The sequence below is a fragment of the Pogona vitticeps genome, chromosome 13, assembly GCF_051106095.1.
Source record: "Pogona vitticeps strain Pit_001003342236 chromosome 13, PviZW2.1, whole genome shotgun sequence".
Lineage (NCBI taxonomy): Eukaryota > Metazoa > Chordata > Lepidosauria > Squamata > Agamidae > Pogona > Pogona vitticeps.
Genome location: NC_135795.1, coordinates 355,450 through 366,207, shown reverse-complemented (window position 1 = coordinate 366,207; position 10,758 = coordinate 355,450). Strand labels below are relative to the sequence as shown.

The 10,758-nt window shown below is 61.8% G+C and overlaps 1 protein-coding gene across 1 annotated transcript; it reads right to left on the bottom strand.

Moving 5' to 3' along the window:
- Positions 1–214: 214 nt before the first annotated feature.
- On the bottom strand, positions 215–10,758 carry SCNN1G (sodium channel epithelial 1 subunit gamma). The gene is made up of 13 exons (XM_078381415.1): positions 10,061–10,758; positions 8,314–8,641; positions 7,548–7,845; positions 7,101–7,294; positions 5,754–5,857; positions 4,872–5,035; positions 4,563–4,661; positions 3,925–4,042; positions 3,368–3,446; positions 2,659–2,716; positions 2,143–2,204; positions 1,880–1,955; positions 215–1,607 (listed from the first exon to the last, which is right to left on the bottom strand). The coding sequence occupies exons 1-13, from the start codon at positions 10,110–10,112 to the stop codon at positions 1,200–1,202; spliced, it is 2,040 nt and encodes a 679-aa protein (XP_078237541.1). The 5' UTR covers positions 10,113–10,758; the 3' UTR covers positions 215–1,199.

Sequence of the window (10,758 nt, the reverse complement as noted above, 5' to 3'; positions counted from 1 at the left end):
ACAAGAGCCAGCAGCCTGGCAGGGGGCAGCATTTGTGTGGGGCCCAATGGGAATCCCATGGGGATTGGCAGCTGCTTACCTTCGCCCCCTCCTTCTGGAGACCACGACCCAGCCAGGCAGTTCTTATGGGCACACAGGCACCCCCCCCCCACGCACAGAGGGTGGGCGCCTGCACAGTTCCAAACAAGAGGTCCAAAGAGGGCATCGATTGGCATAAAATCACACAGGCTGATTTATTTAGACCGAGGCAAAATCAGAAACACCCTGGGCAGGGGACAGGCACTTAGGTTTGGGTTTTTCCCCCGCCCCTGCTGCCGAGGGAGGATGCTGGCAGTGTGTGTGTGTGTGTGTGTTCCTTCCTCAAACCCTCCCCTCTGCACCTCCAGCCAGAGAGGATCAGCTCCCTTGCAAAGCCGGCGAAGAGTCCTCGCCCGAACCTTCCTGCGTTTCCCCAATTTTGGCCAAAGCAGAGACGGACGAAGGCCACTCCTTTCTTCCAGTGCGGATCTTTCTCTTCCAGGGGAAAAGCCCTGCCCATCCCTTGACACCTGGGGTTGAGCCCCTTTCCCACCACCACCAGCCCCTGGATCCAGGCCCAGAGGTCCTTCTCCACCCTAAGGGTTGCCCCCCCCCCCCGGTTCCTTGGACAGAAGGGAAAAGGCAGATGAGGCAGAGGCAAGATCATCAAAGTCCATGTTTTTCACTCGGAATCAGTGCAGAGTCACGGCGCTGCCCTCCACAGGTCCCAATCCCGCCACGCCATCGAGTTAGCCCTGAAAACCCAGCCTGGAGGCCCTTCTCGCCCCCTCTGCTGGAGGTCGCCCACTTTGGGCCCGGTGAGGAGAGGCGGTTGGGGGTCCCTGCTGGCCCTCCACGAGAGTGGGCTGCTTCTGGCTGGGGTTCATGGTCGTCGTGAGCTGAGCGCCTCTTCCTCCCAAGAGGAGAGGCCTGGCGGCTTCGCGCCGTGAGCAGCGCTTCCTCCCATCGGCCCACCCAAAGAGACGGGATCCTGGATCCTATCAAGATGTTCCAGGTCCTCTGAAGAAGGGGCTCCTGCAGCAGGCACCCCCACACACTCCCGGCTCCTGCTCCCGGCTATCAAGGTCCAGTCCCCCTGCTCAGAGGACAGCAGGGCCAGCCCCACAGCATCCCACGAAGCAGTCCCCCTTTCCACACACCCCCACATGTGAAGGAGGACCTCACGGGGTCCTGACCTCCAGGGTGTCGCCCAGCTGCCCCGAAAAGGAGCCGGCCAGCTGCAGCGCACTGTAGTTGGGTGGGGGAGTCCTGGGGGGCGGGAGGCCTGGGGGGACCGGCAGCCGCATGGCCGTGTTGAAGGTGGGCAGGTCGTCCTCATCCTCGGGGACGCAGGCCAGGTTGTCGTGGCCCTCGGCCTCTCGGGCGCCGCCGGGAGGGTGTGCTGCCGCCGCCTCGCCCGAGCCGCCCTTCCGGGCCCTCCACCACTTCTTGGCCGTCTGCCACCAGCGGCGCAGGATGATGCTCAGCGTGTCAATGAAGAAGACCTCCACGATCTCAATGACGCAGACCACGGAGCAGCTCATCCAGAGGCCCAGCTGGCCCCCAAAGTTGGACAGGAGCGTGACCACCTGTGTGTGTGTGGGGGGAGCATGCAGGAAGGAAGGAAGGCTGCATCAGCCCAAGGTGGGGAGCCCTCCATGGACTCCCCACAGATCCTGTCCTTTCCCCCACCCCAAAAGCGCTCGGCAGGCCAGGCAGAGCACCTGGACGCCCAGGGAGGAATTCATCCCCTGGAATTCCTCCCCCAGACTGGCTGGTGGGAGTTGTAGTCCAGAAGAGCAACTGGCCCCATCTTTGCTCGCCCCCCCCCCGGCCGCCCCGAACCCAGGAGGTCACTCACATTGTTTGCTGGGTTCTCAGTGATGCGTCTCTCATTCAGATCCTTGTAGAAGACCATCAGGTTGGCCAGGTCTGTCCTGGGAAAAGAAATGGGTGAGGTGGGGGTGGGGTGGGGGTGGGGGGTGGAGGGTTGGAAGCAGAAGGGAGAAGAAGAGCCCGAGGACGAGGGGGCACCGGGGAACCCGAGCAGGAGGGCGAGCGTCCGGGTCGGGTTTGGCTGCGGGACTTTTTCTTCCCAGCCGCCAGTCCGGGAGGAGAACTTACTTGTTGAGACTCTTGTTGCTGTTCTTTCCTTTGTCCCAAGAGAGAACTCGGAGCATCCAGTCCTGAGGAAGGAGCACAAGAGTAGACCCCAGGTGAGCTGGAGACCCCCCTCCTGGCCCCCTTCCTGGCCTCCCCTGCGAATGAATCTGGGGCTGTGGAGGACCCTTCCCCCCTCCCCCCCCAAGGGCCTCCCTCTCTCCCTTCTCTCAACGTCACCCCTTCCTCTCCTGCTCCTGGGCCACCATCCAGAGCCCAGAAAAGGCGTCATCTTCGCTTGCTCACCTGCTCATCCACACAGAAGCCCCCCCCCCCCCCCAGCTAGATGGCCTTCCTGCCCTCTTCCGCCCGGGGCCTGGCCAGGGACCAGGGCAAACAAGCTGCTGGGATGTGGGGGGGGACCTCCCTCCCCCCTCTGAGCTTCCACCTGCATCCTGGGGGGCCAGAACAGGCAGGATGGCAAACAGGGACGTGGGGGAGTCGAGACGCGCAGCGGGCGGCTGGGGGTGAGCCACTCACCTCGGACACCGTGGAGGGCCACTGGGCGAGGCTGGTGGTGAGCGTCCACTCCTTCAGGCTGCAGAGACAGGCCGGGCGTGAGCAAGGGGCAGCCCGGAGGCTGGGCGAGGGGCAGGTTCCCAAACGACCCAAGGCTAAGACCCCCCCACAGGATTTCGATTCCATGGCATGTGTTTCCCCCCCCTTTTGTGTTCCCTCCCCCTGGGTGGGTATTTCCTGGGGTGTCTGCTCTGAGCGGGGGGGGGGGGCTTTCGGCATGGTTCCTTGCAGGGGTGTGGGCCAGGACTGAACCACTGGCTCTGCCAAGAGGAGCAGCTCCCAGTGCCGCCCGTGGGGCCTTGGCTGGAGGGGGTGGGAGGGCTGGCCTGGAACCACAGGAGGGGCCGGGAGACCAAAGGGGAGCAAGCCGGCGCTTTCCTGTCCGACAAAAGCTTGCAGAGAAGCGGCCCGAGGGCTGAGTGGCATCGAGGAAGGTTCCCACCCGGTCAGTGCATGGCCCTTGAGAGGAGGACCCCTCAGGAGGTGACACAGAAAATGAAATAAAAAGCCACGGGGGGGGGTCCCTTCCTAGAAGGGAAATAAGGATGCTGGAAATGCCAGGGGTGTGTGTGTGTGTGTGTTTGGGAGGAGGAATCTGTCTGCCTGCCTGCTTGCCTCAGTTTCCCTCTCCCTCTCTGCCCCCCCCTTCTGTGCCTTCCAGGGTTCTTACCTGCAGGCCTCTCTGCAGATCTGCTGGCAGCCAAGCTCTTCCTTCACAAACTGCTTGTGGAGCTTGTAGTAGCAGTACACTGGCGAAAGAGCAGGCCAGGGTGGGCGTTGGAGGATGGCAGGGTGCCCTTGGCCACACCCCCAGAGACCCACCCGCAGCTGCCCAGGTGGAGGAGAGAGAGAGAACCAGGCCCCCCCCCCGAGCCTTCCACCCCTGGGGGCAACAGGAGGTGGCAGCAGCAGCAGCAACCATGGCCTCCTAGCCTCCTGGCTCCTTGGCCAGCCAAGAGAGATGCCCTGGCCATCTCCAGGGGAGGTCAGCCGGACCTCGCAAGAGGTGCCCCCCCCCTCTGCCCGAGGTGGCCTTGCTCCCGGGCTGGGGCTCTCCAGAGCTGGGATGCAGGAAGCCATTTAGAGGCCGAGCATTTAGGGGAGAAAGCCCGCCCTCTCTGTCCTGATGCTTTCCTCCTTGAGCTCGGGGGGGGGGGGGACTCTCTGCCCAGGCCTGGAGGGGGAGCAGAAGGGGGCCGAGGCAGCTCGCCTCTGAGGGGAACTTACTCCAGTTCGGGTATTTTTTGTAGTTACAGAACTCGGCCCCAGCCGGCAGGGGTTGGGTGTACTGTGCGCAGCCGCAGGTTTTCACCATGGATTTCTGGAAGCAGGAGTGCAGGCAGATCTGCCAGGGAGAAAGCAAGGCGCTGTTCAATCCCACGGCCAGGAGGGACGGATCGCCTGCTAGCCATTGAGCCCAACTGGGTGCCCAGCCCAGTAGCCACAGCAGAGTTCTCCTCGGGGGCAAAAGCCTGCCTTCCGCACAGAGGCTGGTCTCTGCAGTGCACTCACGATGAGCACTTGGCGGAGGGGCATTATTAATGCCTCTAAAACCAAGCGCTGGCTATGGAGCACCCCTGGGGCTTAGGGGTGCCAGCCCCTGGCATCCCCATGCCAAGTATCTCCTGAGAGAGACCAGGGAAGATTTTTCCCAGCAGCAGGATGGCTGGGGCTGCGACAGAACATCCTGGGGGCTCCTCCTGGCTGAAGGCAGGAGGGTCTGGCCCAGGACCCAGTAGCCCAGTGAGCTTCAGAGGGTGTCCAGTTCCGATCGGCTGGCCAGACCTGCCTGGCGGCCTTTGCCCGCTGCAGCCTCCACCCCTCGCCTGAGCCCACTGACCGGGACGACCACCTGGGCGTCTCACCTGCAACGAGTAGTTCTTGTTGTAGAGGTTCTCCACGGGGACGTCTGAGCCGTCCTCCGTGCAGTTGCTGTAAGGCTTGCTGAGCCGGCGGGACGTCGTCTGCAAGAGGGAGAGGGAGAGGAGGTTGCCGGTGGGTGGGATGGAGGCCATGGGTGGGTGGCCATTATGGGTGTCTCTGTCTGGAGCTTGGTGGCCCTCAGGGGCGGGGGGGGCAGAGGCACCTGCCTCGGTATTCAGAGGGCTCCGTGGCCCCTTGCTGAACACCCAGAAGGGAAGCGGGGGGGAGGCAACCGGAGGGGGGCCACTCACAAAGTGCATCCCAATGGAGGTGGCCGTCGCCGTCTCAATCTCCGTGCCGATGTCCTCGATGAAGGGATACTCATCCTGACCGTGGACCACGATCTTGGCCCCAGTCGCCGTGACCAAGAAGGGGTTGTAGTCTGCCTCGTCTATGTACAGGACCACCTGCAGCCCTGGACGGGAAAGGTGGCACAGGATTAGGCCACAGGAACACGCAGCAGCAAAGGGCGCCGGGACCTTTGCACCTTGGGCTCAGGCTAGGCCGCCTTCAGCAGCGCTCAGCCACCAAGACAGCCACCCGCTGCCGTGCGCTGGCATTTTAAAAAAGCTGACGGAATAAATGATCGAACAATTCAAGCAAGAAAAATCCCAAAGCAAACTGAGAACGGAGCAAAAACGGAGCAAAAACCCACAGCACCAAATCAGATGAAGAAGGGATCCGTGCATCCCTTTTAAGTGGTCCCCGGTGAAAAAGCAACCTCATCACATGCAATGCAGCCCTCTGGGTGCGAGTCTTGTGCCAGGCCATGCGGGCCCCTCCGGAAGCACAAGAAGCCATGCTCGCGTTGAGGACTCTGGTGCCGAAGTGCGGCTGACGCTGAATTTGATGGCCGACACTTGGATTTAAGGGCTTGGAGCGGCTGCAGGCTGCCTTCTCCCGGTAATTCTTTTGGCATTCACTGGTGGAGTCCCACACTCCCAGTGCTTTGCTGAACCGCCCCCCCCCCCAAGCTGGACAACATTTTGCTACGGGGGTGGGTGGGACTGACCCCTGCCTTCCTTTCCGCCCGAGAGCAGCGCTTTCCCACCCAAGGTCTCCCTGTCTGTTCAGTTCAAACAGTCTCGCTGGGGGGGGGCTGGGGGGGCTGGGGGGCTGGGCTGGGGACTTACCATTTTCACTGCCTCCTGTAGACGTGCTCAGGATCTTCCCGTTTTCTCCACTGTTGAAGGTGTAACAGTTCCCGTGCAAAGGGTGATGGAAGGAAGTGAAGTTCCTGCGGGAGACGAAACCAAGACCCCCGGTCGATTGCCTGTCTTGTCCGGACTCTGCCGGTGCCACGGCCAGACCTTCCAGGAGAGGACAGGAGCCGGAGAGTCGCCACGGCCACTCACAGGGGACCGTACCGGGACTCTTGGACTGAACCACGGGTCTCGCCCCATATAAGGGGCGTCTCCGGCATCCCTCTCCTCCCCTTCAGGCGGGCTCCCATCTCTTGAGGGCATGCACCTTCACTGGCCCCCTCTCCACACACACACACACAAAGCAAGGCATGCATTCAGCCGGACGCCTTGGCCGCGCTTTGCTGGTATTCAGAGCAAAGGAGGCACAGGAGATGCGGAGCCCAAGCGGGCGGCTCTTCAGGAATGTGGTTTTGGCTTCTGCTTGTGAGGTCGGAGAGCTTGTGGGATCGCTCCATTGTTCGTCCACCCTGGGACCAAGCGGGGCACGGCCGCTTCGGGGCCGGGCTGCTGCCCTGGAGGAATGCCGGTCCTGGCCGCCCGCCCGCCCGCTCGCCCACCTCCCTTCAAGCTTCTTTCAAAGAAAAACCTACTGGGTGGTGCCTCGTCACACAAGGGCACTGGAAACCCCAAATCCCAAACTCTTTTGCTGGGTGATCAGGCCAGCCCAGCCAGGAGGGCCTCCTTCTGAGCAAACTTATTTGTGCCCAAACAGTGCTCACATCCCAGCACGACTCTCCTGGTCTGCCTCGGAGCTTTGCTCCCCTAAGAACTCAGAGACAGTTTGTGTCCTCAGCTAACCTACACAAACCACAAGGGCTCAAGGTGTGATTTTAAAACAAACATACAGAGAGAGAGAGAGAGAGAGAGAGAGAGAGAGAGAGAGAAAGCAAAGCTCTGAACTTCCTCCGCTCTCCAACTCCAGCCCACATGGGTGCTTGCCAAAATGCAAACGAGGGATCACCGTTTCCCCCCCCCCCCATCTGCTCAGCCTTCACAAGAATGCTTGAGAAAGGAGCCGTTCCCACTTCCCAGGACCAGCCGCGCTTCTCGTTTCGGTCAGTCATCTCCATCACAGCCTCAAGAGGTTTTGCAGGTGCGCAGGCAATGGCCAAGGGACTGCATGTGCTGCCCGCCACCTGCTGAATCAGGCCGGCTCCTCTTGTGTTACTCTCCCTGGCAACTCTGCTCGGGAGTGGGAAAACACCTCACACACACCCTTTCCCCTTCCAATCCTCCAGAATCTCTCTCTCTCTTTCTCTCGATGCTCCAACGGACCTGGAATCGCAGGAGACGCCATCAAAGAAGCAGCTGAGGATCAGCTCATCGGCCGAGTAGCTCATCCGCTCCTTCTCCTCGGCATCAATCTGAGCCATGATGTTCATGTAGTGCAGCTTGTACCACTCCTGGATGGCGCTGACCCCGGAGCTGAATGTGTAAAGGGCACAATCATTCTTGTCTCTCGTGTCGCACTGGAGGAGGAGGAGGAGAGGAAAGGAAAAGAGGGGCTCAGGTGGGCAGAGCTTCCCCAGAGTTAGGCCTGCTGGGAAGCAGCATGGCTCCGGAGAGGGGGGGGGCTGCACCAGTCACAGGGAGGCCAGCAGGAGACCCTCTCGGCAGACGATGCTGAGACACCTGCTGGTCCCCCAAAGCTGTCAGACACACACACACACAAACACTCACACACAGAGAAAGAGAGAGAGAGAGAGTTGATGTAGGACTCACCAGTTCGAAGCCCACCATGTCCTCGGGGTTGTTGACGTTCACCATGCTGGAACTCCCCGGAAAGAAATCGGTCTCACTCCGGCGTCTATAGCTGGTAGAGAGGTTTTTAGTGGCCTTGGACCGAAGGCGATCCATCCTCTGCAGGGGAAAGCGTTGCAGGAACCCGCCCTTCTCCGCCTCCTCGCTGCCTGCCTCCCGGCGTTCCCGGGGCTGGCTGCCCGTGAAGCTGTATAAGGACTCCAAGGCTTTCGTGGTCTCCTTGTCCAGCTCAGCCAGGTGGTCCTTGATGGCGCTGTACCTGCGAGGAGGCAAAAGCCTGCCCTTGGTTTCTTGCAAGAGGCCGGATCGGCCTCCTTCGACAGAGGATTCCAAAGGAGAGATGCTATTCATCGTGGCCGCTCCCAGCGGCCTACAGATCCTGATCCCAGAGCAGCATGCGAGGGAGGGAAGGAATGTGTGGGTCCTGTTCTGCACAGCTGATCCTACAGGTCCCAAAAGTTAAATTTTGGGCCATAACGGGGGGCAACCCTGCCGGCTAGGGGATTCTGAAGCTCTGCCCCAAGGGGGCCATTCCCACCAGCTGCTCTTCCCCTTCTCCTGCTTGAGAAGCTGGCGCCTCTGTCCTTCTGCCTTGGTCTCGACCTGGCTATGGCCAGTCCCACCCTGTGGCCTGAGAAGAGGGCAGCCTCTCCCGCCTGGGAAAGGGGGTTCGGGAGCGGCACTCCCTCCCTCCCTCCCTCCCTCCCTCCCTCCCTCACTCACTCACTTGTACGGGTTGATGTTGCAGATGGTGACGGCAGGGAAGGGGAGCTTGTGAAACTGCACAGTGACCGAGACGGAGGCCACGTAGTAGTTCATGATCAGCTGCGCGCAGTACCACAGGATCAGCCCCACCGCTATCAGGGTGAGCAGGATCCACAGGAGCCGGCGCAGGCGTCCCCGGGAGACCACGATGCGTCGGCAGCCATGCGTGTTGGTATTCATGCAGTACCAGTGCATCAGCTCACGCAGGGTGGGGGCCTGGGGGCCTGTCACAGGCAGCGTCTTCTTGATGGTGGCCTTGATCTTCTTGGCTGGAGCCAGGCTGGCCGGAGCTTGGGGGGGGGGGGGAGAGACGGCAAAGCAAAAGCCAGGGAAAGTTTAGCACCTCTCAGACCCCACTAGACATCGGAGACTCTTGCTGAAACCAGCCTCATTTATTTATTTCATGGATTTATCCTTTCTCCTTTGTAGGACCTTGTGGGGGTGGGGGTGGTTCAATATACATTTGAGTACGCATTCCCGCAAAGTACTGAAACAGTGTTATAAGCACTAACCAATAAACAAAACCAACGTTTCTGCAGTTTAAAATCCCTTAGGAAAAGAAAACAACCTCAAGAAGCGACCGGGCATCGTTGCTAGAGTTCTGGCATCGCATCTGGAACCAAGGTAAGTCACCTGCAGGCTCCACCTGCTGATAAGCCCTCCCACCAGGCTCCCAGTCTGCAGCCAGGACTGCAGGGGGGGGCAGCGGGATACTGGCCAAGACATCCCAGGTTCCTGGCTGGCAGGTCTCGATAGCAAACAAGGCCCCCTCCACAAAAAAGAGCCAAGCATTATTTTCATTTCCTTATCAGTTGGGGGGGGGGAGTTTTTGAGGAATGGTCCCCATAAAGAATACTCAGCAAGCATTAGTTGCTCTCTTCCCCCCCCCCCAAGTCCTGGGCATGTTTAGCAGGGCCAGCCCAAGAGATTTTGCTGCCCGAGGCTGGACAACAGACCAGGGTGCTTATTGCAGGAGGGAGGAGGTCAAGCTGCTTTCACCATTGGGCGAACAAGATCCCACAAGAACACCCTGAAAGTACAGTACTGTAACATGCTTGGAAGTAAAAACAGGGTGCCCTCACTCTCTCCGCTGCGGCCAGGCTGGCGTGTGCGCGCTCCGCCGCCCCCCCCTCACAAGAAACACCAGCTCGACCCCTGGGTCGGGACCCCTCCCTTTGAGGGACCGCGGGGTCGCGCGATCGTTCAACACCCACCACCACCATCGCCGCGCTCCACGGTCGGGGTCCGTGAAGGCCCGTGCCGAGCGGGCTCCCTTCCGCCAGGCGCCGACGGACGCCGTTCGGGAAAGGCGAGAGCCCCGTTCCCCGTGGCCGGCGAGCCGCGCGAAGGAGGGCGAGGGGCGCCCCGCTGCCCCAAGACCCGGTGTAGGCGCCCCACGTCCCGGGGCGGCTGGCAAGCAAGGCACGGAGGGCGGGGAAGCGGCCCGGGAGGTGGCAGGCGAGGCAGCCGGCTCGACTCGGCGGCGTGGAAGGCGGGCGAGGAAGCCATCACCCCCGCCAGGACCGGGACCGCCGCGGGCAGAGCGGGCGCTGGAGTCCCTTTAGGAGCCCCGCCGAGGACGCGGAGCCGGGCTGTTCCCGGCCCGCCCCGTCCAGCCGCGACTCTCCCGCGGACCCTCCTTCGCCCTCGCTGGAGCCCGGCGCACCGGCTTGGCGCTCTCGTCGCCCGCGCCCGCTTCACCCTCTCACCTGCCGGGCTGGCACCTGACAGGGACGGCGGGGGCGGCTGGCGGTCCTGCATGGCTCAGCGGAGGCGGTTCCAGTTGCGATCGCCGAGGGAGTTCGGGGACCAGCGCGCGGAGCAGGAGGAGGAGGAAGCGAGAGCAGCAGCAGCAGCAGCAGCAGCGGTGGCATCCACAGCCGCTCGCCCAGCCTCCGACGGCGCCCGAGCCTGCCCCCGGCCTGGCGCTACTCCCCGCCTCCGCCACGCCTCCTGCCGGCTCCGGTTGCAACAGGCGCTGCCTTTGCGCTGCGCTCTCGAAGCACCCCCTGCCGTCCGCGCCGCGCTCCCGCCAGAGGAGAGCCCCCCAGTTTGGCTGAACCCTGTTGCCTGCGTCCGTCCGTCCGTCCCTTCAGCGCAAGGGTCCTTTGCGCGAGCGAGCGGACACCCTCTGAGCTTGGTCCGGTGACCTCGCCACCTTTGCACAGGCTCAGCTCCAGCATAACTTCTTGCACAAGGAGCCGCTGCGCACGCAGAAGGATTGCACCGGATTCCGCCCGATTTATTCAGATCACATCGAGGAACGTTGGCCATTCTTCCAGTGCGATTGCTCGCTTCTGAATGGACCGGAGAAGGAAGAGTGCGCGCGGGCGCTTGCTCTCAGACCTTCCATAGCAATACAGTATTTGCCTCGAGTTCTTAATCCTTCAGGCCCTTCACTATGTTT